Source organism: Alligator mississippiensis, chromosome 3, assembly GCF_030867095.1.
Source record: "Alligator mississippiensis isolate rAllMis1 chromosome 3, rAllMis1, whole genome shotgun sequence".
NCBI classification, from domain to species: domain Eukaryota; kingdom Metazoa; phylum Chordata; order Crocodylia; family Alligatoridae; genus Alligator; species Alligator mississippiensis.
The window spans coordinates 197,690,883-197,717,798 of NC_081826.1; the positions used below are offsets into that span (position 1 = coordinate 197,690,883).

A 26,916-nucleotide genomic window follows, 5' to 3' on the forward strand; every position below is an offset into this window, starting at 1 on the left:
TGGAGTACACGTTTAAAAAACTAGTGTATTTGCAACTGTTTTCATTAAACTTGTCTGCTGCCAACCAGATTTGCCTTTGCAAGTTCAAGGTCACAAAACTGTGTGGTCTGGGTACTGACACATCACCATGCCCATCTACAAATCTGAACTAAAACTTTTTCATCGAGTCAAAACACAAAACTGATCATAACCTTTAGGACAAAAGCTGGTACTGAACAAATCTCTTACAAGGTAACGCCACTGACCATTTTATGTTTGAACTACTTGAACATACCTATAAAATGTAAAACGAGGTAATAAACCATTAAAACCTACAAAAACAAATTTTCATTTTTATCAATAGTTTAGGGGGGAATTTTACAAACAGAAATATAGTTTTAACTTATATTTTTACTAAACTTACCATAGTTTTTTCTACAATTGAAGACATTCTTGAATGTCTTGCATCTAACAAGGGAAAGGTATTAAAGTTATATTTTTTAGTGTACTAGAAATATTCCCATAAAAACTCTTAGGTAAGGCATGGTGCTACAGCATCACCTAAGATAAGTTTTAAAAAGTAAAAACTAAAAAAAAAAAAAATCTGGTAAACTCCCTGACATGAGCATTTGACCATAAACAACAAAACAAACAAACAAACAAACAAAACAAAACAAAAAACCCAAAAAGACACGACCACGGAGTTCGCCATGGTTGACAGTCTGCACAAAACACCTGAACAAAACACCAAACAGTATCTGTAGATCTGCCTCCAGACACTGGTTCTATGCAGAAGGCCTGTCGTAGCTTCTTGCTATACTGAGACTCTCAGTCCCTAGTTGCATGAATACCATGTTAACAAGTAATATTAAAGTAATATCAGATCAAACTAGCACCTCAGAGTTAATCCTGCCCTCAGATACACTCAATAAAAAGTTTTAAAAGATGCAATTTAACCAATGTCTGCAACCAAGACTGGACCTGAATGTTTGCAAGACAGAATTCTAAATATAATAAAATGATAGTGGGGATGATACGAGTCTCCTCTTTCTTCTTCCCCTTCAATCAAGGATCACTCAATTTTAAAATTTCCCCTTCCTGTTCAGTAACAACTTCTTTTCAGGTACAGTCAGTCAGACATGGATCTTGCCACAGCATCCCTGGCAGCTACAAACCTGGAACTTTTGATTTCTTCTACTTAGCTACTGCTAAATCAATGGGATTAGCCATAGTCCTTTGAAAAAGTTGTCACATGATAAAAATATTGGATGCTCAATATCATCCCAAGACCATGTCATTATTTCATTACATCAATCTTCCTTTTTCTACACTTCCTACTCCACTATTCTCTGCAACAGCATAAATGTTCTGAGTTAACTTAAAACTACTTGCAACTTTACTTTATACTTTGCATTTCAAATTATTTTTACCCTATAAACCCCCTTTAAGTGTATAAGTGTAAGCCCTTCATAAAAATAAATCTCAAGATTCAAAACACTATTTACCATTTCTCTTTTGGAAAGTTCTTTATAATTTCACTAATGATTGGCTGGTAACAGGAATCTCTCTCAGGTTTCCCCTCTTCACTCCAGTCTCTGACAAACTGTTTCAAAGTAGATTTTAATTTATCCATGTCAAATGTTGAAGCTGGCATAATCTTCCCATTTCCCTGCTTAAAGTGTAAAGAAAAGTTAGCAAAAAAACCCCCAAAAAACCCAAACACAGTTCTGAATTTTAACGCAGACATGCTATAAGGGCTATATGGGTGGTTTAGTTGATAAAGCACTCGCCTTCTCACCTCTGGGACCAGGGCTCAAGTCCAGGTTAGAGTCCTAAATGAAATGAGTTTGGTGGTCTCAGCTCAGCCCTCAATAGACCAGGGTCCACATCAGAAAACCAACAAATTATATGGCTTAATTGAGCACAATTGTAGTCCTTATTCAGGAAAGGACCAGGGCTTAGCTAGGATGGAGACTGAACAACCTCTGAGAGGGATCTCCCTCCAGGTCATTGATGAGGCAGCATGGAGAAGCTCACACTGGAGCTGCCCAGAACTGTACCTAGCCTGTGGATACAAAAAAAGAGGACTTCAGTTTCCATCATTGCCAGTCCCTTAATCTCCATAAGTGCAAAACTTCATTTTTTTAAGTTAAAAAAAAATATGCCACACTGAAAAATGTTTATCAAATAGTGGGGAAATTACACTGAATTTTACAGAATAACAATGCCCAAAATAGTTAACATCTAAAATTCTGAGATTTAGAATTTTATAAATGAAAATGGTACAGAAAGCATTGTTTATGTTCAATGCAGCCAATTAAAAATCTACTTAAAAAAAACCCAAAAACAAACTTACAAAGGAATTAGAACTCCACCAAAGTTCTATTACACTGGTGTGCTATACAAACAATTACTGACACTTGCCATAGAAGACTCACAGACAGTTCTCGAGTGATTATTTAAACTGCTGGACAAAGTAATACAAGATTTCTTTATTTGGAGAAAAAAAAAAAAAGTGCTAGTCATTGATTAATCCTGCAACACATGCAAATGTTGTGGGAGAGATGTAAGCAAATAGGAAAATAAAATTTTTTAAAAATGGGTTGACAGAAAAGAAAAATTAAAATCACCAGGTGAAAACAGTAAAGGTTAAAAAGAAAAACCCAAACAAACATTTTTCCTTTTGAAATATGAAATACAAAAATAAAATCTTAACATACATCTTCTGCATACTCTCTATTTTCAAACATATGTGGGCAGTCATTCACAATAGTCTGTAGTATCTCCTGATTATGATCAATGCATGTCCGAATCTTGTCCAAGTGAAGAAGAAATTGAGGAAGTAGGTTCTGCTGGTTGGCTGGGAGGGATCTAAACTGTCTCTCTGTTCTGTTCACTCGCTCATGCATATTAGTTCTAGAAAATAAGAGAGTTAAAGTTGTCAGCATGAACTAAAAATGCAGAGAATGCATACTTCAATATGATGATCACATAAAATTGCATATGAATGCATATGATGATCTTGAAAAATGCAGAGAACGCATACTTAAATATAGTATGATGATCAAATGCTGTACCTTAATTTGCCTTTTTTTTTTAATTTCATACTCCAATCAAGATCAGAAACAATTCCACAACATTTTTACAGACTACCTGGTTATTTTAGACTGCTACATGCATAGCTAAAATCCCCAGGTTTATGCACAACCAATTGGGGTGCTGGTCTACAGAGAGATCTATGTTTTAAAATCTCTTTTCTTGATTTTGGAATACACACAATTGGGAAATAGTGCACAATTGTGCACAGAAAAAATAAGGAGCACATTATTATGAACTATGATATACAAGACAACTTTTTAATAAAACGGTTACTATCACAAGACCCATTTGCATTAATGCCACCATAATCCCACAAAACTTTTAAGCGTGCTTAACTTTTCACAGGATGAAAAATCCAAAGACATGAACACTACTCAAAAATGCATAAATGTAGATCTTTATAGTGTGGCTCTTAGCTGTTAAATATGAATTAAGCCTGTGCTAATAAATACTCACACCATAAATGTGTAAGATAACATGGCTTTGTTCTTATATTTTCAAAGCACGACATTTTAAGGACGTTTTACAGAGCCTTCTAGTTTGCAGCATTTCATTCTACTGATCTGCGGAATAATTTCACTCAGAGCATGGCTGTTAAGATCCTCTTATTTCCTAATTTTGTATTTGTGCAGCCAGAGTTCCAGAGAGACCCTTTGATGCCAACCACCTCCCTACAGTTTAGACATAGATACCGCATTATTGACACTAATTTTTCAACTGGTGATATTTCAACTGAATGACAAAGATGCTGGGACCGCCCTGCATCACATGGTCTGGTTTCCCATACATGTCACAGGTGCCCATATCAAGGCCCAATATTTTATTCCAGCCTTCAAAAAGTTAAAACTGTCAGCAAGCGATAGAGGTCAAAACCTCCATGCCAGCCTAAAGGTCCCATACATGTTTGCCTTCCATTATCAAGACAAAGCCACTGCAGCATAGCGGGTCTGGGGAATTACTTCCGTGGATCGGGTTTAAAACACACGAACTCCCAAAACAAACAACCAAAAACCCCCACTTGCTCTGTAGGGTGACAACATCTTAAATTAGCTTTATGAGCCTGGAGCAACCGAAGGTCTGGCAGTTGCAACAAAAAGGGCACAGACACAGAAACGAATTTGCTGCACCTCCAAAGCCTGTTCTTTATGGCTGAAACGGATTTCTCCATTCTACACAAAAAAGAAAGAACTTCGTTTCAGGGGTGGGTTTTTTCCCCTTGTTCACTCCTCTGGAAAGGCCATACAGCGGTTCCCAAACTGTGGGTCCCAACCCCAGATGGGGTGGCAGGGGAGCTGTGGTTTGGGAGTGAAGGAATAGGGTCATATATGAGGTCGCTCTGAGGAAAACGTTTGGGAAGCACTGCCTTAGCTACCGGATTTACTCCAATCCAAGACGAAAACCGCCATCTTCAACAGAAGGAAATAAAAGCCTCGGCTTGGATCTGAGCAGCTCTGGCACCAACCCAGAGGCAGCAGCAACAGGGGTGGCTTCAGGTCGTCAGGTTGGGGATGAGATGAGCAGGCTGCTGGAGCCCCCACTGTTGCCCGGGCTGGACCCAGCATGTGGACGAGCAGCAGTGAGGGGTGAGGGAGCCAGAGGCTCAGGGTTGGGCAGCCCCGGGGAGGGGCAGTGGCGCAGGCGCCGTCGGAACCCCGGGGGGCTGTCAGAGGAGAGGGCGCGAAGCAGCGTGGGCCCAGTGAGTACCCGTAGTAACGGAAGGCGTTGATGATCCTCCGGAAGTGCTCCCGTTCCAGCCGCTCCTCCTCCGCCTCCAGCTCGGCCCCCGCCGCGCGCGGCTCCTGCTGCCGCCGCTGCTCCCCGCAAAACGGAGCCTTCCCATTGCTGCCGCCGCCTGGCGGCACCGCCCCCTCCTCCTCTGCCCCAGCGCCGCGGCCCTGCCGGGGCGCCCTGCGCATGGCCTTGGCGGGCGGGTCTTTCTCCCCCCGCGGCTGCAGCTGGGGCTGCGCCTTCCGGGACACGGCGCACGCGGCCGACATCCCTCAACCGCCGCCGCAACGCTCTCCCCCGCGCGCTTCCGGCTCCGGCCAGGCGGGCACACACGGACCCCGCCCCCCTCGCTCTCGCGGCGCGCTTGTCATGTGATTCGAAGCGGCCGCGGCTGACGCCAGTGCGCCAGGCTCGGCGCAGGCGCAGTGCCAGCCACGGGCGCGTTCTTCCCACTAGGCGAGTTCTCGCGAGAAGACGGTGAATGATGATGGGCAGGACCGTCACCGCCTGGGGAGAGCGCTTCGGGGTTGGAGCGGCCCCTGCTGGAGGCGGGTGGTAACGGCACTGAGGAGAGCGGCAGCCTGGGTCTGAGCCGGGAGAGGAGCTGGTCTGGGACCGCTCTATGGCCAGACTGCCAGGGCAGTGATGCTCAGCCAGGGGTGCCTGGGGATGCTGCGCCCTGCCAGCCTGACTCAGTGGGCAAGCAGGGGCTTTTGTACCAGCTTCACCTTCCAAAAAGAAGAGGATAAAAAATAGAGCAATGGTCTATTCAGAGTGCAGTGCTCCCTTGGTACAAGGTGTCCCGGATGACAAATAAACAGGGATCCTGGTTTTCCTGGATTTAAAAAAAAAAAAAAAAATCCCCAGTTTTCAGTTTAAAAAAAGAAACCCCAAATCCACATTTTTCTGTGATTAAAATGAAACACAACTATATATATATATGTTAGTGGCATTTCACTTTAATCACAGGAAAATGTCTATTTGGGGCTACTTTTTTAAATCTGAAAATTGGGGATTTTTTTTTTTAATTGGAGAAAACCAGGATCCCTGCAAATAAATACTCAGAACTGCCACCATTGATGACACGCAAGGGGTGCATGTGGGTGCACTCCCTGGAAATGCCAGCTGCGAAACCAGATGTGCTGGTAGAAGTGCACCTCTGTTTCACTGCTGGTGATTTTGGGCTTGGTGATCCGCCAGGGGGGACCTCTGCACCCAGTCAGTGATCTGGTGTCCCCCTGACTTGGGAGGCACCACTTGCTCATGACTGCCACCAAAATGTCTCTTTCCTTTTCACTTAGTGCTAGGGTGCCCACCTGTCCCTACTTAAGCAAGGCAGTCCCAGAATGGGATCATCCAGTCCCGGTCCCAGGCTGCATGACTCCAGGACAGCTTGTGTCCCATTTTAAGGTGGTCACCCTGCTTAGTGCCTGTTATGGCTTATGTTATGGCCACGCAGATGCTGATAGTTGTCAGTGCCAGCTCCAGTTTGGAGCAGTCACACCCTTAGTCTAGAACAGTGTTTCTCAACCTGTGGTATACGTGCTGGGTATGCAGGTGCTGTGTTTTGGTCTTTGCCTGCTTGGGCTGGACGTTCCAGTTGCTGCCTCTCCTGCTGTGTCCGGTGCGCCGGGGCTTTCAGTCCCCAGGATCAGTGTGCCGGGGGATAAGGAGGGAGGCCCCATGCAGGCTTCTTTGCCCCGGGCCATGGTGGAAAAGGTGGGACTCAGCTCATGGCGGCAAAAATCTAAAGTGCCACGGTGAGACTTACAGTTTCGCTTTTGCCGCATTGATCGGCAGGGGGTATGTAGGGTGCCAAAGGCTGAGAACCACCGGTCTAGAAACCTCCGATTGTCCCCAACCTCTGCAGCTGGGACTTGCCACTAGAGGCCTAGTGAACAGGAGCAGGGATGATTGAGTCAGGGATGGTCCTGGTTTGAGGAGGACATTGGAGTAGACCAGTTTTTCTCAAACCCTGGATCACAAGAACATATGGGTCACAAACAAACTTTAAAAATGGATTATCCTTTAAAGGAGAAAAAAATGTGGCTTTTTCTTTTGTAGGCTAGCAGAGTTCCAGCCTGCAAGGGGCTGCTTGCCCCCCCCACACACACACACACACACTGGGGGCTGGGGGAAAGGGGCAGCAGTTCAGGAGTGAGGGGCCCTGGGTAGGGACTGACCATCAATGTTTACAAATGGGTCCTGGTACAAAAAAAAGTTGAGAACCACTGGACTAGATGATTTCCTGAGGTCCCTTCCAACCCTAAGTGTGTATGGGCACCTGTACACATTATGGTTGCCAACTCTCCAGGATTGCCCTGGGATCTCCAGGAATTGGATATACAGGTTTCCCTCATCAACCACGGTGGTTAGGTTCCTGAAAGTTCCTGTGGTTGGCAAAACCAGCACGCCTGGGGGAGCAGGGGCTGTGTGTGAGGGGCACCAGCAAGGCTGGAGGTGGGGAAGTGAGAGGCATGAGCAGGGCCAGGTGGGCAATGGGGGGTATTTTCCAACTGTACCCCACCTTCTCTCGAAGCGTGAATACTCAAAACTGTGGGAGTAGACTTGATTAATGATTATGGGATTAATGTGTACAGATTAATCGAGTCTGCTGGAGTGTACTTATTAGCACCCTCCAGTAGCTTTGGCATGTGTACTCAGTGTTCCCACACTTCAAAATGGTGGGGGTGCTTTAACTAAAGCTCATCAGATGAGCTTAGCTAAAGTGGCCCTGCCACCATTTTGAAGTGCGAGATGCTGACTACGTATGATGTGGCAGGCACTCGAATTAAAGCAGCCTCCCCCTCCACCCAGGAGCATGTGTAAACGCCCTATGATTCCATGAATAAAGCAGGTCTTCCATTGGAAAGACCCCAACAGGCCAGAAGGTGTTTACAACCATGAATTTCTCTTCGGAAAAAATCTCTGGGTTTGCCTACCTAGCCAGCCAGGAGGGCTGAGAAATAACATAAAAATAGACAGACACTATTTACTGAGGTTGGTTGGAGGTGTAGCCAGTTCATTTACAATAAAGTTAATTTTTGTATAGTATAAACAGTCCTAAAGGTAGCTTTAAAAATACAGTTCTAACCCAAAAAGGCAGACCAAAGATTGTTGTTAAGTACTTTAAAATAGCCAACATTAAAATAAAAGGTTTAAATATTTCTGTTTCTCATACTTGAAGTACAGTCAGAAACTCATGTAATCCAAGCAGCCTGTAATAGAACAGTTGGTCTCTAATGACATGCCCTAGCCTTACCGAGCTCACTCTACAAATACTTTAAAACAAACTAGGGCCATGGGGCTTAAATCCTCCTCCCATCGCTCATCTCTAAAGAAGACAGTGCTTCTATAGTTCAAGTAATGGAAATTTATATTATGGATCTAAATATCACAGGGTTCAAATCCTGCTAATCTCTTTAAGGAGATGGTATGGGGTTTTTTTATTTCATGGAAAGGAGGTCTCTTTAAAACAGATTCTGTACTCAAAAAGTACACTGACCACAGGAAATCAATCGATCTGCATGCACTTCTCAGAATGTTACAAGGGCTTCAGCAGTGTTAAGGCCAAATAGCTCCCCAAATAACTGGATTGTGTGACAATCTGCTGGTCTGTTGCTAGCAAAGGCATAAGAGCACAGGACTGAACAGGGCCTCCAGGCCCATCAAGTCCAGTCGCCTACATTTGCATTTACCCAATGAATCCTCCAAATTGCCACTTCAAACCCTCCTGTGCAACTTCCATGCACAACATTTAAAACACCAGCACCTTCCTATAACATGCCCTTGATCAGACAAAGGAGACAAGCTACCGTATCAAAGTGCAAGTTTTATGAAACCAAATATTTTTTTTATTTGTTAAAGATGGAATTTGAATCTTTATGGAGGGTTAGAGTGTATTATGAATAGTATCGTACAATTATATAAATCTTCCCTCTTCTTGTTTCCGTGCTTTTAAAAGTTTTGGGCATATACTAATTTAAGCTTATCTGTAACTGATATTTTAATGAACAGGCCACTACCTAAGAAGAGGCCCGCAGGGCAAAGAACTAGTTAACATAACTCCATTTTAAACCAATAGGTATAGTTACCTTCTTGCAAAATGGGCATCTAGTCAAATTACTTCTCAGTACATTCATGTACCAGAACTACTCAGCAATCCACCCTCAAATTACTTTCCTCTTGTTATCCTATTGTGAGGAGGAGCTGTCACACTACAGAATAGGATACTGATGCTAAATCTTCTGGGACACATTACTTCATTTCATTACCGTGGACACTGTCACTTTATAGATGCTTTTTTTGCTGTGAATTGTGAAAGAAAGCCTATCCCTGTCTGTGGCAGTTTACAGAGGTAAGCCAAGTTTGGGCTTGGCACATTCCATTTCTATCTAGGGCCTTTGTTTCAACTTGTGGCAAGAAACAGATGCAAGTCTTACTGCTTGTGCAACATATTTTGGCAAAAGGAAGCAGCACTGAGGAAAGGGAAGAACTGGAATATGTGTGGGCAGAATGTAGAAGAGGTACACAAACCTGGAAGGGGGAAAAGGGCTGCTCCAGCTTTAATTGTAGATAATTTCTTCAGATGGTATTCCCTGCCTTCCCTTCTTCTCCAACACTTATGATCTTTTATCATAATTTACTATCATCTTCTGTGTGTGTGTGGGGGGGGGGGTGTTGGCATGTATGGCAGAAAGTTGTCCTAGATCCTTTTGAAGATTGATGAACTAAAAGCCATTCAGTGGCTTCCTGCCTCCCATTAGTTTGAGGACAGTGTTACCAATTATGTTCCTGATGATGTCTCCTTCTACTTTCTGCAGCATAGCGAAGTACAAATTGTAACTTTTATTATTAGACTTCATCCTCTCATTATACTTCTCTTGCCTGGCACCTACTGTTTCTGCTTTCCAGCATATCAAGCAACTCTTCTACCTTTGTTCTTCAAATTTCACCCATTTACTAGATCTGGTAGGCCTTTGAGGAGCTAACTGAAGGAAAAGAGCAGTAATATATTCCAAGCAGTGGTGGCATTGCCTGAGGCAAACTTGCTGAAGATCCCAGACAGGAAAGAAAGCAGCTGGTTCAAACTTCCGGCACAAAAATATTTCCACCTGACAAGTGATGAGCAGGTTGGTAATGGGATGGAGTAGCAAAGCGTGAGTCACAGGGACATGAAGCATTTTCCTTTCCTAGAAACTTGAGAGATGGTTTGGCATTTCTGTTGAATGAAAAGGTCTTGTGCATCATTCCGCAGGGCCTGACCGACATTTGAATGAACATACATTAGATCAGAAGTTCCCACATTTTTTCTTATTACATACGCCCTTCCAGATTTATCAGCTGCCCATGTACACCTCCCAACATGCATTTTATATTTTAAACTTTTAAATGTCAATTATTATTACAATGAAAATTAAACCTGCCATCACACAATTTTCCCATGTACCCCGCAGATGTCTTGCATACCCCCAGGGGAACATGCACCAGTTTGGGAACCCCTGCCGTATCCTCTAAGTGGTTCTCAAACTTTTTTTTCGTGGACCACTCGAAAATTGCTGAGGGTCTCAGTGGACCACTTAATAAACTTTTTTTGTTCTATAAATCAAAGCACACAACTCATATTTTAATATCAGTAGTCTTACCTTACAAGTACAGATATTCTCGATTTTTCTGCAACCTTTCTGCAGACCATCTGAATGGAGCTCGCGGACCAGTGGTGGTCCACCGACCACAGTTTGAGAACCTCTGCTCTAAAACATGCTCAACAGGCTGCTTTACTGGTTTTTTGTTGGGGTTTTTTTTTGGGGGGTGGAGGGGGGAGATCTGTCTCAAGCTGTTCCACTGCTTTGGTCCCACTGAGAGGTCCTGAGACTCTGGGCCCAGTTCACAGTCAACAAATCATAGTTAAATACCAGTAAGTCAAGAGATGCAATAGTTAGGAATGAGATAGGTATAATAGAGTGTACATACTATTGAAGGGGAACAAACATGGAAAGGCCTAATTAAAATGCTACTTACTAATTTCTCAGGTCTTCATACCCAACAACCCCCTGCAGCACAACCTCCTTCCCTCCCTCCCTCCCCTGTAACAGCCCCAAGCTCTGGAATGGAACACATCAAACAAGACAGTGACTCAGCCCTATAAAAATTCCTTTTAGTCTAAAAGAAAGAAAATATTGTTCCACACATCTTACATACTGGAGGTCCAGAAATTATCTGTAACAGATCCAAAAATAGAGCCCTGCTCCCATTAACAGCAGACTCAACTCTATCTTCCTAGAGCTGGTTCAAACAGCTTTGCCACCCATTTAAACTATTCTAGTTTAGAAGCAGGTATTTAAATTGATGCAACTCTCTACTGTGTATACAGTTATACCATATACTTATATGGATAACTTAGCAAATTTAATTTCTATATACAAGTTTATACCTGTTTAAGTTTATACCCATCCACATTGGTTATTGTCTAAATGTATTCTTCATCTGCTATACAAAAACAGAGACCAGGCCTCAGATTTCCACTATTTTTTCTAAGACACCATGGCTATGGTGCCTGTAAAACTGGAATATAATTCTGTATACCCAAGCAGCTAAAAGAAGAAAAAATGGACTCTATAGTTAAACTAATGGATTGGAATACACCAAATTCCTGTTTTTCTCTTTTTTGTCCACCAAAGACTGCCCGCATAGTGTTATGAAGAAAACAGGAAAGCCAATGTATTGGCAGCAGACACTAACTTGGCTCTCTAAAAGATTACCTTTAAGGCCACTAAGACACAGTCTAGTCAAAGGGCAGAAAGCACAGTAGCAGATTCAGCAGAGGAAGAGGATCAGATAGGCACTTGGGGAAAATGCAGGGCCAATCTGTGGCATGCCTGCCAAAGAAGTTAGCCCCCACTGTTTTACATAAAGCCAAGAATTTAATGTGGGCACTTGCTCATCTACTAAACAAGTTCCTTCAACAGAGCTCTGTGTGAAAGTTTCTTAAATATGCCTCTGCTCGATTTAATTTAGAGTTTTTCTCTTCCAATAGGCCTGTTAGTCTTAGCACCTGACCAAGTACAAGATTATGGTCCTCCAAAAAAAAAAGAATAATTAAGCCCAGAAACATCACAATTTTGCTCTGCCACTTCATATATATGACATTATCTGAGATTCTATCCAAGAACTTTTCAATACAAGAAGAAAACACATCACAGTCTGTTAGGGCCAGAGCTTGCAAGGTATAAACAAAAAAAAACCTCTGGCAGATATCAAACAATTTCTCACATTTGCTTTGCTGTCATGTGATTGCACCAAGCCCCAGGAGGAAAAAAGTAAAAAGGTAAAGCTATTTCTCATTCCATCAAGCCATCTGGGCAAATACAAAATAAAGCAACTTTTATTGTTCATAAAACTGTAAAACAAGTATCAGCGTTAGGAAATATTTCTTCAAATAAAACTTCTATACAGTTGCACTAAAACACATCAGATTCCAGTGAAGTACAATGTATGACCACAAACATCTTTTCAATTTACTGCTGGCTGTATAGCAAATTAATCAATTGGTCACGACAGCTTATAAGTATAGTCTTCAGGCAAATAAAAAGTCTATCGTACATATAGTGGGCTCATTTGGGAAACTGTTAAATGGTTAATCCTTATAGTCTCTCTCAACTAGTCAGGATTGTGCTATTAGCTTTGAATCTAAGGCTAGAGCAATCTGAATAACCAGGTAGGGAGCCTTAATGAGAACAACTGAGAACCCAGCCCTCCCACACTTCCTTTTTTACTGTTAGTGGTGCCTTTAATATAATCAATAAGATTTTGGAAAAGGCAAATGTTATTGGCATGATTTAAGTGTCTGCACAGGTATTCCATGGGTGTTTTAGTAGCTTATGTTCTATCTGAACACCATATGTCCTTGCACTGCCTAAATGTCTGAAAGTGGACAATCATAGACCCTTTAAAGCTGATGAAAACTTTAGTTGGTTTTTATAGTCTGGATCCTTTTAAGATTAGAGTAGCTAGGCAATATTCAACATGTTTTATTTCAAATGATTTGTCTCTCTGTGTATTGTGGCTCATAAATGCATAAAAGAATGCTGCAAAGGAAAAGGAAAGACATATTTCTCATTTATCGGAAATCACAAGAAGAAATGTGGTTAAGAGATAAGAGCAGGAAAGAAAAACCACATTGTTTAGACCAACTAAGGAACTGAACTAACTTTGCTTATATAAATAAAACATTTATTATATTTATAAAATCCTTGATCTGTTTTCTGCATTCTAAAGTATGTTAAATTCTAATTGTAATTAAGTGAGATTTCCTACCTTTTCATTTTGTTTCATATTTTCATGCATCTGTCAACCAAAATCTCATGCCTCCATTTTCCAGATTGCGCAAATTTTAATCTTGATAATTTATTTGCCCTTCCAACTATGCTTCTTAATATCTTCCAATTCTTTCTAGTAGCCCAATTGTTATTCAGATAATCTATCCTCTTCCTTTCCAGAGGGCTCTAAGACATGCACAATATTCCTGCTGTGGTATGAGAAACACCATATGAAAGCAGAACTTTCTCTCTCTCTGATCTTAAAAAATGATATTCTAAAACAGTTGCTGCCTTCTTAACCACAGTATATTCGTTATATGATTCTATCAGCTATTACCTCTATTTTTCTATATTACTCGTGCAATCATTTTGAAATCATATCTGAAAAACAGTTTCCTTACACATTCTACTGTGCACATGTACTTTCATATATGCTTATGACACAATATTTCTCAAATATTCAGGGCTAGTTTTCTAGGTATAAGATGAGTTTATGATTAAGTATTAAATCAAGTTTGAAGTGTGTTGCATGATTAGAAATATCACTCTTGGGAAGAAGCCCAAAAATATTGTCTAAAACTACTTGATGATGTATTGAGTTCAACACATTTTATTGGGCTCTCAGAGCTTATTTGCTTTAAAATACTTAATACTGGACAGAATCCAAACTTCCAAAATGTTATGCTGTGACCTGTTCACCTAAAAAAGAAAATATAAATAGAGACATCAGATCACAGATACTATAGGGTATCTATCTACCACAATTATTACTGTCTGTCCAAACTTCAAGATTAGATTAGAAATTCTTCCCTTAATGCTCAAATCAATTCAAAACACATTTTGGCTTAAAATAGATTTTTACCACTTTCTCTCAAAAACTTTCAAACATCTTTTAATTCTAAGTTTACCCAATCAACATGTCTAGTAGGCCTATGCAAAGCAGCTAGTACTTGCTTTGGATTTGGATTCAGTCAATTCAGGGGACAGTGATACAATTCGGCAATTCGAGTCACTGTCCTGATTCAATTCAGCCGAATCTGCAAATCAGCCAAGCCAGGCCCATCCTCCGTCCCTCTCCCAGCCCAGCAATGGCTGCCCTGCCTGCCTCAGCTCTCAGCACTTGGGGAAAAAAAAGCACTGGATTAACAGGTGCTGCTGGGCAGGGAGCAATCCCTGCTGCCCGCCACTGCCCCACGCTGTATGGGGGGCTCTGTACAAGCCCCCCAACCCCCCCCCCAGTGCCCCCATGGGTGCTCTGCCTGGGCCAGCTCCAGTCCTTTAAGAAGAAAAAAAATACCTGAAGAAACCCCCAGACTCACTGCTCCTGCTGGCAGGGGGCGATCCCCGCTGCCTGCCATTGCCCTGCACCACTTGGGCGGTTCTGCAGGAGCACTCAAAGCCCCAAAGCTGCACCAGGAGCGGCAAGTCCCAGGGCTTTTCTCAGCTTTTTTTGTTTCTTAAAGGGCCGAAGCAGGCAGGGCAGCCATGGGGGACCAGGGGAACGGGGGTCGAGGGGGCTCATGCAGAGTCCCCCATGCAGTGTGGGGGGCAGCGGAGATCACCCCCGCCCGGCAGCACCCGGTGAGCACCAGGGCTTTTTTTTGAAGTATCAAGCTGGGGTGGGGGGACAGCCATGGAGGGTTGGGGGAGCAGGTGGTGGTCAGGGGGGCTGGCAGGGTTCCCCTCATGGTCCCCTGCCCCTCCTCCAGCTCCCCCTCCCCCACCCCCAGTACTTACCAGCTCGGAATGACTGCAGCTCCCAGCTGCAGCCACTGCGGACTTTCTGAATCATCAAAGCTCTCCGAATCTTTGCTGAAGATTCAGAGAGCTTTGAATCGATTTAGACCTTTAAATTGGTCCCCTGATTCAATTCGGATTTGGAGATTCGGCCACCGAATCGGGTCGAATCTCTTCCGAATCGAATCACCACCTGAAGCTTTGCACAGCCCTAATGTCTAGCTCTGAAGCTGCCATGGTACAAGCTAAAATTAGCATCTAGTCTTGATTAAAGACATTCAATTTCTCTTTCATTCATAAAGCAATGGGAGACAGTTTGACAGACTGCATTTTTAATTTTTTTCATTTATATTTTCATTTTATTTTCAGGTGATTAACTGATACCTGATGGCCTTCTTTCTGATTGTCAGTTACATAGGCTATGAGTTGGGATAAAGCCACCATCAAGATATTAACTTACTTTTGAGTTTTGCTCCAGTTCTGTTCTAAATGTTTTTATTAGTAAAGTTCACACACAACTATTTAGAAGGCCACTAAAATCAGACTTTCCATAAGGCATAAAATATATAAATACCTGAATACAATGTTGCTAATGACTGGCTTTAAAAAAAGAAAATTAAAATTTGACAGTGTCCAGGGATACAAAAATGTGTGCACAGAGCTATGTAGATATACATAGCTACAAAAATATATGAGCAGAGAATGTAGGTATACATTCAGTGCAACACAAGAATCTCACAAAGGTAGTCTAATTATTACACACAACAGAATTACACACTGGACTTCTGGTACCAATTATTAAAAAGAATACAAGCTTTCCTTTTCATGAAATTGTTTTTCTCCTGTAGCTCTTCAAAAATGATTGAGCTTGTATTTCTTTACAAACTCAATTTAGCTTAGTGCCAGGGTTCATTTAATTATTTCCTTTTTAATATTCAGAAGTAGCAAAAACCTAAATGAAAAGAGAACCTTAGCTTGACTTGATTGATCACTCCCTTTGCAATAATTTGGGAATTTAGAGAGTTTTATAAAACCCAAAACAAAGAACTGAGGACTGTGAAAACTCATATATTACATTTATCTTCTTTCTCATACTTAAATCATTACTCTGGAGTCTCTCTATTCCTCAATGTTAATGTAGATTTTTGTTAATATGAGCCTCCTCTCTCCCATTCCAATTTCCCATAAAACTACTTACTTTTCTGTATTTCTAGCTCCTGTATTATATCATTATACATATGTGATAAAAGCTCTTCTTGGGATTCTGTACCATCCAAATAAACTGAGATAGAAGAAAACAAGAAGGATTTCAAACTATTATTATACTATATAGTTTGTTACTTTCAATACATCTGTATATTATTTAATTCTTAATACAACCCACTGTGGAACCTCTTGGTGGATAGTGTTCCGACAGAAATAATATTTGTCTCCAATACCATTTCAGTTGTACACAATTAAGGGGATCAATCCAGCCCCAAATATGAGCCTAATCTAAAAATATTACTGGCCCACAAACTTCCCAAAAGATAGAGAACACAGGACTATGGTAGACTGAGCAATTCAGCAGAAATAGTTTCCCAAGAACATGGTAGCCCTTTACAAAGAGCTGGAAGAGTTAATTCGAGTTACTGTATATCTCACAATACTGATGTCACCGTTACATTCTTCAGATTGGTTATGGTAACTTCCCTTATAAGCAGATGCTAGGGTGAAGAATGTATTTTGAGCCCCAGATTTCCAGGGCCATTTTATTTAAATTAAAAGAACAAAGTAATCCACATATGCATGCACACACCAAAAACTGGCACTGAAAACAAACTTAAATTATGCATCTCCATTTATTTCTTTCCATCAGCAACAGTTAGCTGTAGATAATGGCACCAGCAAGGGACACTTTTTTCAGTTATTACTAAAGATGCAAAAGCATCAGCAAATTGAGGACTGCAGAAAGCAGTCTTATATCTACAAGGAGTTCTACTACCCAGGTACTGGGGACCACAGCTTCTTTGTCAACAAGAGTTCAACCTCAATTCCACAGGTAGCTGAGTATTATTCTGTTGTAAGCAGTTATTAAGTAAGCTTGATACAACTTTTCTGGAACCTTATAGTCCTTCTCCTGGAAAGACATCCAGCATTTTGAAAAAGTCCAGCATGGGCTTTTGACCACTCATAGTGATATCAATCAGTCCTAACAAACAAGCAATTCTTAAGCTCTTTCTTTATTTCCTAGTCTGAAAAACAATAATCCTGTATTTACGCTCCATTCAAGAGAAAAGAGCAGCAACTCTGTAAAGTAAAAGAAATTCTCTAACAGTGAAAAAAATACCCTTAGGGCCACTTTTAAAATATAAAGCTTCCACTAATTTCATAGCTGGGCATTTTTGTTTGTTTTGTTTAAAGCAAAGGTATTTCAAGACAGTTTAAAACAATTGTAAGTCAGTGTTACGAGTGGTTAGTCTCAAGGGAGCCAGGTGAGTATAGATAAGGATAGTGTATGACAACATGCCCTGTAATTCCAGCTTAATCCTTTTACAAGTGACCAAGTAGACCTGGCCCCTAAAGGCTTTTGTAATAGTTTCTGTTCTCTTCACAATGTCGTCTCTCACATACTTGCATAAATTTAAACACAGACTTCAACAGATTTCCCCATCTTGGTACAGTTCATCCCCATGGAGAAGGCCTGGAGGAGGTTCTACATACTATGTCTTTGATGCACTGGCCATTTCCACTGCAGTGAAATTCACCTCTAATCTTTTTGGTACATAAGACTGGCACAGTATCAACCAATATCAGAAGGAAGGCTTAAATCCTAATCCTGGTAAGTCTTGTATGTCATTGACTCCCATTTCAGTGCAATTCAAAAGTGTTCAACAACCTGCAGGAGCTACCCAATATGTTGCATGGTCAGACTCATAGCACAAGCAAACTTTATGCTAGTTTACCTTCACTAATAACTTTGCATAGCTTACCATTCCTGGGTGCATCTACATGTGTGCTTTAATGTGCATTAGCCTATTTTAATGCACATTAAAGCATCACTTTAAAAACAGTGCTATTAATGTGCATTAAAATAGGCTAATACACATTAAGCGTCACTTAAAAAGCGTGCTCTTTAGTTAATGTGCATTAAGACAGGCTAATGTGAATTTTCCTAGTACCTCACAATGGAGGTACTAGATTAAATGAACATTAACTAAAGCACATTAATGCACATGTACACACAACAGGCGCTTGGAGAAATCTGTGTAACCTTGTTTTATTCAAGACCTAAATCTACACTTTAAACTTTGATCTACTGCATTCACTGATGGATACATGTTGTGACTGTACGTTTAATCACAGCACACACACACACGCTCATTTCATGGACTTCACCGACCAAGTAGACCAATGTGGTTTTGTTTTCAGCTGTAAATGTTATAGAGACAAGACACTCCTACCACAAAGAGTACTAAAATATTATAGCTAACGGGTCTAAACCTGTTGCACAAATGCCATGCAAGTTTCTAAAAAAATATACAATGTTTTTTGGTGGGAGACCAGTGTGTGACAGGATCATAAGAAGCTCCTCAGGCACCGCTATGGTCTCCTTTCCACCCCTTACAGCCATATCCAGTATCAACTAGAACAAACCACTTTAAACTCAAAGTCCCTTCTTCTGGGTCGTCATACCACTTTCAGGCCATCTTCCCATTCTCTGGCTCCCTCTGCCCTGGGAGTACCTACCACGGCCTGCAGCTCCTACTACCCCCAGCCTGAGCTGGCAGGAGTGCCACTCTCCGCAGAGTTCAGGGCTGGACTTCCCTTCTGCCTCAGGGGCCTGGGCTTATATGCCCTGGCTACCCGCTTCTGGCCAGGTGCTTTCCTGACTGGATGCAGGTGTGGCCCTTCAGCCTCCAGGGCAGCTTAATGCCAGTGTTCTTGCTGCCTAACCCGGGCTCTGCACTACTCCCTTACTGCTAGGCAGCTAGCCCTGCAACAGGCACATGCAGCTTTTGGGTCCCTGGCTGCTTGCTCCCCTGCAGCTAGCCCATAATATGTAACCTTCCCCAATCTGGTGACATCCCTGCTTCAGCTTCTCCCTTAAAGTAGCAAGAGCCCCTGGCTCACTCTTACAGGGGGAACACTAATTTGTGTGTGTGTGTGTAAAGATGATATACACCATACCAATGTTGCTCATCTTTTCTTCAAATTCACGTTTATGTTTCAGATACATAGGCCACACATGTCCATCGAAGTAGCCTGGTGGGTCTGCCGGCTGATAGACTCTGGTACTGCAGAAAAATAGATTTGCTTTCTTACCCAAGTTTCACAATATTACAATGTTTTTTCTGGTGGGCACCTGTATACTCTTCTGTGCTATAGTACAAATTTCTATCTGAAATCTTGAAGTGGGGGAAAGCTGTGGATCTTTTGGTTGACGTGTAAGGAGGCTTATCAGGCATAATGGTTTATTATACTGCCCAAGTGATTTTTATGTAGTGACCCGGTCTATTTCTGTGCATCATTCCAAGTAAAAGACCAGATAAAAGCAAGTTACCTGTCATAAGCTTTATTTCATGTGTTAGACAAGAAAGACCAAAATAAATCACTAAAAGTTCATTTTTTCACGTTTCAAGTTTTTAAACATAAGCAATTTTGGCTTCTCATCAATTTTCAGAAGTGCTGAGCTCTCATACTTTAAAGATCAAACTCTCAAATTGTCTTAAGTAAGGCAGACATAGGTAGCCATATTAGGGTGAAGTTGAGCAGTGTATAGAAGTATAGTATAGTGTACAAAGCACTGTATAGAATTTACCATTCAAGTCATTTTTTAAAGGTGTACTGCCTAGTTTTGGACCATGGCATGGTCCACTTCCTCCACAGCTGCCCTCTCTTCCCCCTAATATACCTAAGGTACATTGATGATGTCTTCATTGTATAGACACGTGGGAAGAAATCTCTAGAGAAATGTCACCAGGACTTTAACAACTTCCACCCTGCCATCAAACTAACTCTGGAATACTCTACACAGCAAATTCATTTCCTAGACACTACAGCAAAGGTTTGCAACAGCCACCATGTTGTACCAGAAATCAAATGACTATCACAGCTACTGTCACACCACCAGCCTAAACACACCACTACATCCACTGTCGACAGCCAAACTCTGCATTACAGCTGTATCTGCTCTGATCCCACCAACACACTTTAAGGATCTGGAAGAGGGATTCCTATAATTATAATTACAATATGCTCCCAAAACAGGAGCCACTCAAATCAACAAAGCCAGACTCAGACCATGCTCTGAGCTGCTACTATATCAAAGGCCTGTGGCAGAATACTTTAACCTCCCTAGACATACCCTGACCTCAGGGCAGCTGTTCATAGGCTGCACACCTTTAAAAACTGACTTGAATGGGAAATTACAGAACAAGAAATCATCCATAGACTGGTTTGTGTTAAGAATGTTTTAAACGGGGATTACGGATTCTTACCGTGTTACCTGGATTAGTGTTTGTGACACTTTGTTCCTATGGGTTCTTTGCTTGTTTGGCTCTCCCAGCACTGCCGCCTCCCTTCCTGCCTTCTATATTCCAGTCATACTCCCCATTCTATATACTGCTTTGTGCATGTCCTTTTACACTACAGCAACTAACAAAGTGAACTCTATCTCACAAAAACTTATGTTCTGTATACTTTTGATTTACTTTATAAGAAGCAGAAGACAGGGTAGCTTTGCACAAGTAAGGCATCCAAAATTGCTATTTACTTTTGAAAAATGGTAGGTAATTAAGAACAAGGAAATTGTGCAAGCAGTTGAACAGATTCTGACCACCAATATCTGTGCCATCCAGAAAAACCTCGAATGAAACCAAGCTTTCCAGAAGCAATGGCAGTCAGAATTTGACCCAGTTCTCTAAATCATACAATGTAACTGCAAATCAATGTTGCCACTGAACAATACAATTTTGTACTTATGTCTAGAGAAGCATAAAACTAAAATGCTTATTTGTATCTATTTTTGGCCTTTCTCAAACAGTATTTAAGTACAAGTATACAGTGATTAAGTTACATTTCAAGTTCTCTGGAGAGGGGCTGTCTTTTTATTATGTGTCTGTACAATGCCTAGAACTACATGGCTGCAATCCTTGAAGGATCTTTATATTTTAGGGTTAGGATACCATTTTAAATCCATGGGAACTACAGAAGGAGAACTGCTAACAAATGGAGCTCACAAACTCCACAAAGCACGCGTCAAAAGAAAGACACACTGCCAAACCTTTTAAGTCCCAATCATTACAATTAGTATGCACAGAAAAATAGAACTCCCCCTCTCCTATAGGTATACAAGAGTATGGTGACCTACAGTGAGCAATACTTTTAAAATAAACTTACCTCCTTCTTCTCTTGCATTCTTCATATGGGAGGGTTAGAAAGTATCTTCTATTCCATAATTCATTAAGGGGCCTACAATTAAAACACATGGTCATTTTGTCTCACCACTCAGCCATATTTATAGTTTACATTACGTCTCTTTTACAAATAATGTTAAGCTGTTATGCGTCTTACTCATAGTTGTATAGGAGAAAGCCTTCAACAATTAAAATGTGAATTTCTTGTGCACTTCTCAGATTGTCATGTGTGACCTTTGAGTCTCCAGTTGAGAAAGAAGAGCTAGTTGGGTTTTCTATCCATGCATGTATACTTTTCACCATTTCCTCTATGTAAAGGGCATCAAGCACTAGAAGAGAAAGCAAGATGAAAGTTGAATTTTAAGTATTATTATATTTCTCAGTTAATTTTGAAGATTAATAATATGTGATCTAAAAATTAGCACTAAATAAAAGGAACAGAATTACTTTAGAATGAATAGCGATGTGATGGTTACTTAAGTGTTGACAATCCCATCTAGTACTGGAATCCCAAATAACAGCACTACTTACCAGGCTGCTCCATCTAGCTGCATTGTCCAAGCAAACTGAAACCAAGGAGTTTCATAGTTTCATAGTAGCTAGGGTCAGGAGGGACCTGAACAGATCATCTAGCCTGACCCCCTGCCACAGGCAGGAATGAATGCTGGGTTCACAAGACCCCAGACAGGTGATCATCCAACCTCCTCTTGAATATGCCCAAGGTAGGGGTGAGGACCACTTCCCTGGGAAGCTGGTTTCAGATTTTGGCCACCCTAACTGTAAAATACTGCTTTCTGATCTCCAGCCTAAACCTATTCTACATCAGCTTATGACCATTGTTCCTCGTCACCCCAGGTGGTGCTGGGGAGAAAAGAGCTCTGCCCATTTGCTGTTGATCCCCCTTGATGAGCCTGTAGGCAGCCACCAGGTCCCCCTTCAGCCTCCTCTTGCTGAGGCTGAACAGGTTCAGGTCCTTCAGGAGTTAAACTGGTATGACTGATGAAAAATAGCAGTAACAAAAAATGTAAGGTTCAAACTAATGTCATAAGTGAGTACGTCAGAATGCAATTACAGGTATTACAGGGGATCGATATTCTCTCTAAGAATGCAATCCATGAGCAATCCTGGCTGAGTGCGCATGGGTATCTCAGTGTGCCTACCCCTCCCCACTCCTGGAGCTGCCTGTGGCCAGGTTGGGGCAGGTGGTGAGTGGCCAGATGCAAAGCCAGCAGCGGTGGGGGGGGAGCATCAGCGCCCCCTTGCTTCGGGAATGGGCACCCCCCCAGGCGGGTGCCCAAGGGCCATGGCCCCCTACTGGTACACCAGTGTGTGCACGGCATTAAAAAGTTATTGTGTTACATGATTCTTTATTGTGTGCAGCTGCACACGCGCACAGCTTAGAGGGAATGCTGCAGGAGATCACTTGCAGGATATTAAACTAGTACAATGAGAGGAAACCTGAAACAAACCATGGATCTGAAGAGTCCAGATTACAATGATAAAAGCTGAATACAGATCCCAAATTTGTATCTAAAGCTGCCTGCAACATATTTGGTCTGTGCAGTCTGAACTCAGTGTAACTCCTTTGGGATGAGGCCCAAATTTTTATTATTTTTATCTGCCCCTTGGAGAGGGCCAGGGGCAGAGATAGGGGAATGCAGGGAATGCAGTAATACATCCCTTTGGTTGTGCAGCAAATGGACAATGACTTCTCTGAGCTCATCATTTCAGGTTCTGCCAGAACCTGCACTGTCACAGCTCTGGAATCCAAAGGGTAAATGTCACCTCCATTCACCCTCCCCTTTTGCACTGCTGCCAAATTCAATGGCAGGTAAGGGAACATGAGGGCAGCATTCATCCCCTGGATTCTGGACACAGGACTCCAGCTGATGAGCCGGTGAGCTCAGGGAGCTCACTGAGTGTGCTGTGTAGCACAAAGGGGATTTCAAATCAAACCCTGGACCCCACCCCACAGGGAGGGCTGTGTGGTCTTGGCTCCATATTCATAACTGAAGTTCATGGTGTTCACTTTTCACAGGAAATGCTCAGGTTGATCCTTTGTCTGAAAGTTGGCCTAGGCCCAATAAATAACATTTCATATCATGACATGCAGCTCCACAAATGGGAAGAATAAACACAAAAAAGATATACTTCGTTTGGACTTCTTGCTAATCTAACAACCAAAAACTCATTTACATCCCATCTCACCAAATTAGTCTGGAACCCAAAGAAAATTCCCACTGACTCCAAAGAAGCCAAGATTTTATGCTGGAATGAAAGGTCATTTAGCTCTTAAGATCAAATATATAAGATATTAATATTAATTCTTGTTTGACAGTAATTTAACATGTACTATAGGCTATTTTTTAATATTCTTGTCGAGTGTATCGTTACTTAGTGAACAGCTCAAAAAGGGTTAGAAGACTACTTATGAAAAGTGTTACCCAACATGAATAAGGGTATGAAAACCTGGTCCCAGATGTTTATTTTCATTATTTAACATTGCAAAATGGTATAATTGGCATTGAATCTGAAATCACAACCAGTAATGCTTTTCAAAAGAATTTCTATTGTACATTTTCTATTGTGCTTATAAGCAATAGAGAACTGGCAGCATTATGTGCCAGACTGAGGAGCTAAGAAATTTCAGGGCTTAAGAAACTAAATTTGCTACAGACAGTTTTATTAGCCTCTGAGGAAAGTACCAGGTATTGTAATCTGTAGTATCTTCTGCCACCCAATCCTCAAAACTTTAGACACCAGCCATAAACACAGAACAACCCAACCCTTCTTATTACACTAAGCTACACAGCAGTTGCTTTAGGACCAAGAGAGGGCTTCCCAATTTGTAAAACAAAGGATCAAAAGCTATGAAAAGAAGGTGAAAAATACTGTTACTTGCTGCTAATGGTACTGTGCAGTAGCAAAATAAAAAGTTTACTATAATAAATTGCCCAGCATAATGATTATAAACTGTAAAAATTCTATTTTCTCTTTCCTGTTAAAACCACATTTTAACAAATCCACTATCACATTAGTTTCCCATTTAATTTTGTCAGACATACCACATTAACCTGTCTTCTTAACGAATGAAAAAGAATCCCATCTGAGAGCTACCTTGTCCAAAAAAGGTGAAATACAGCTGAGATTTCAGCACCCAACCTACTAACCATCATACTGCTTAAATCCACGTTCGTTGGTCTCTACTTCAGATTCTGGCTGGAGAGAAAAACAATTAAAATGATTTGAAGGTAGTTATCCAGTCAAACAACAATATTAACACTTTCAACTCTGAAATCTCTCTTGAAACATTCATTGTGGGGATTGGTATTAAAACTCTGTGGGTAACAGCAGCTAAAAGCCCAGTGGGAGGTGAGGAAGTAAGGTGCGGTGTTACAAAGGGTGCCTATACACATGCTCAGTCTCAATTAATTGCTAAATGTTCTAATTAGAACACTCTAGCATAGCTGCAGCATCCATGTATAAGCCCCCACAGGCATCAAAATGGCCACTGGGTGCTTTACCTAAAGCTCATTGAATGCATCCCCTGGCCATTTTTAAATGCATGGAAGCATAATACACATGACTGTGCGACATTCTAATTAGTGCAGCTCTCCAGGAACTGCTCTAATTAAAATGCCCCCTTCCCACATCCTTGAGCATGTATATAGACACCTAATAAGATCACTATGCAGTATGGTCAGGGGAGTAACAGGGAACTGGAAAAGTACATGGAATAGCAGGGACACAGAGTGGAAAGAACATTTTCAGGCTATATATGAACCAAGGACTGCAACATAATAGAACATTGTGGTTAAAATTAATCAAGCATCCTTCTCCCTACTCAAAAGATCTTCCCCATGTCTTCTCCTCCCCTCCAAAACAGTAACACTTGGATAAAGTGACACGTAGATCTACATTGCTATTACAGAAATATTGTTGTTAAAATACTGTTATATGTCTTTGGGTATATGTACACTGCAAGGCATGCATGCATCTAGGTTCACATTCTTTCCACTCCACCCTGTCAACCACACACAGCTCCTATTCAGTCCCTTCTGCTTACAGCAGGCTCATTAGGTTAAAAGTTATGCTTGCTAAATAAGGTAGATGATAAAAATCAGGATTGACATTAGAAATTAAACTGACAGGGATGTCAATTTCACAGCTGGTATTAGTAGTGAAACCTATTCAGGTAGAAGTCTAGACAAAACAGCATGAGTGTTTAACACAGCATAAGCAGAGTCTTTACTACTGATTTCTATACAGATGACAAATAGCTAATGCTACTTCCCCAATATAAATAGTTGCTCATGGACATTAAGGGCACAGGCAGAAATGACAGTTTGAACAGATTTCATAGATTTTTAGGGTTGGAAGGGACCTTAGTAGATCATTGAGTCCACTTCCCTGCCTTGGGCAGGAAAGAGTGCTGGGGTCAGATGACATCAGCTAGATGCTTGTCTAGTTTCCTCTTAAAGACCTCCAAGGTAGGGGAGAGCACGGCCTCCCTTGGAAGCCCATTCCAGATTTTGGCAGCCCTCACCATACAGAAATTTTTCCTAATGTCTAATCTAAATCTGCTCTCCGTCAATTTATGGCCATTGTTTCCAGTAACCCCAAGGGGCGCCCTGGTAAAAAGAATATCCCCTATTTCTTGCTCCTCCTGCCCTCCCTTCTCCCCCCCCCACCCCCCCCACCAATGGGCAGATAAAAACATGATGACATTCAATACGGAAAAATGCAAGGTACTCCACCTTGAGGAGGAAAAAAACCCGCATCACACTTACAGGCTCAGCAGTGCTACACTCGCTAGCACCACGGCCAAAAGGGACTTGGGGGTCATGACTGACCAAAAAATGAACATAAGCCACCAATGCAAAGTCGCAGCTGGTAAAACAAACAAAACTCTGGCTTGTATCCATAGATGCTTCTCAAGGAACTCTCAGGATGTTATCCTCCTGCCTTGGTGAGGCCCCAGTTGGAGTACTGCATCCAATTCTGGGCTTCACAATTCAAGAAGGATGTGGAGAAGCTTGAGAGAGTCCAGAGGAGAGCTACGCACATGATTAGAGGGCAAGAGAACAGGCCTTATGAAGAAAGGCTGAAAGCCATGGGACTCTTCAGCCTGGAAAAGCGCAGACTCAGGGGTGACCTGGTGGCTGCCTATAAGTACGTAAGGGGTGTGCATCAGGATCTGGGGGAGCGTCTGTTCACCACTGCACCCCAAGGGATACAAGGACCGATGGTCATAAACTCCTCTGTGACAGTTTTAGGCTGGACACAAGGCAAAACTTCTTTACTGTTCGAGCCCCCAAGGCCTGGAATAGACTCCCTCCAGAAGCGGTGCAGGCACCTATTCTGGACTCTTTCAAGAAACATTTGGATGTTTCATTTGTGCCCACATGGATAAGGAGCATAAGGTAGTGGTCGGTGGGCCAGATAAGTTTTGGGATCCTCTCAGCTATGTCCTGGATATGAGCTCCCGGGAAGCAGGTCCTTCAATCTCTCCTTGTAGGATCTAACCTGTAAGCCCATAATGATATGAGTAGCCCTCCTCTAAACCCTCTCAAGGTTATCCATGTCCCTCTTGAAGTGCAGTGCCCAGAACTGGATGCAGTACTCCAGCTGTGGTCTTACCAATGCCACATAGGGGG

At 41.9% G+C, this 26,916-nt stretch overlaps 2 protein-coding genes across 8 annotated transcripts in view; both read right to left on the reverse strand.

Moving 5' to 3' along the window:
- CARNMT1 (carnosine N-methyltransferase 1) overlaps positions 1 to 5,210 on the reverse strand; it is a 41,725-nt gene extending 36,515 nt beyond the window's left edge. Inside the window, exons 1-3 of one of the 6 annotated variants that reach the window (XM_014608748.3) lie at positions 4,783 to 5,191; positions 2,700 to 2,895; positions 1,485 to 1,648 (exon numbers count right to left, since the gene is read on the reverse strand). In XM_014608748.3, the coding sequence (XP_014464234.1) occupies positions 1,485 to 1,648; positions 2,700 to 2,895; positions 4,783 to 5,075 (653 nt within the window). In that variant the 5' untranslated portion in view covers positions 5,076 to 5,191. Of the gene's footprint in view, positions 1 to 1,484; positions 1,652 to 2,699; positions 2,896 to 4,450; positions 4,749 to 4,782 lie in introns of those variants that run through there. The other 5 variants (XM_019478109.2, XM_019478113.2, XM_014608749.3 and 2 more) reach the window with 5 other exon arrangements.
- Positions 5,211 to 12,172: 6,962 nt separating this feature from the next.
- The window catches only part of NMRK1 (nicotinamide riboside kinase 1), a 33,762-nt gene continuing 19,018 nt past the window's right edge, over positions 12,173 to 26,916 (reverse strand). For both annotated transcript variants that reach the window (XM_014608661.3, XM_014608662.3), the window contains 6 exons: positions 24,430 to 24,478; positions 21,417 to 21,588; positions 21,243 to 21,314; positions 19,032 to 19,138; positions 16,060 to 16,143; positions 12,173 to 13,823 (listed from right to left, as the gene is read on the reverse strand). In XM_014608661.3, the coding sequence (XP_014464147.1) occupies positions 13,804 to 13,823; positions 16,060 to 16,143; positions 19,032 to 19,138; positions 21,243 to 21,314; positions 21,417 to 21,588; positions 24,430 to 24,478 (504 nt within the window). In that variant the 3' untranslated portion in view covers positions 12,173 to 13,803. The remainder of the gene's footprint in view (positions 13,824 to 16,059; positions 16,144 to 19,031; positions 19,139 to 21,242; positions 21,315 to 21,416; positions 21,589 to 24,429; positions 24,479 to 26,916) is intronic.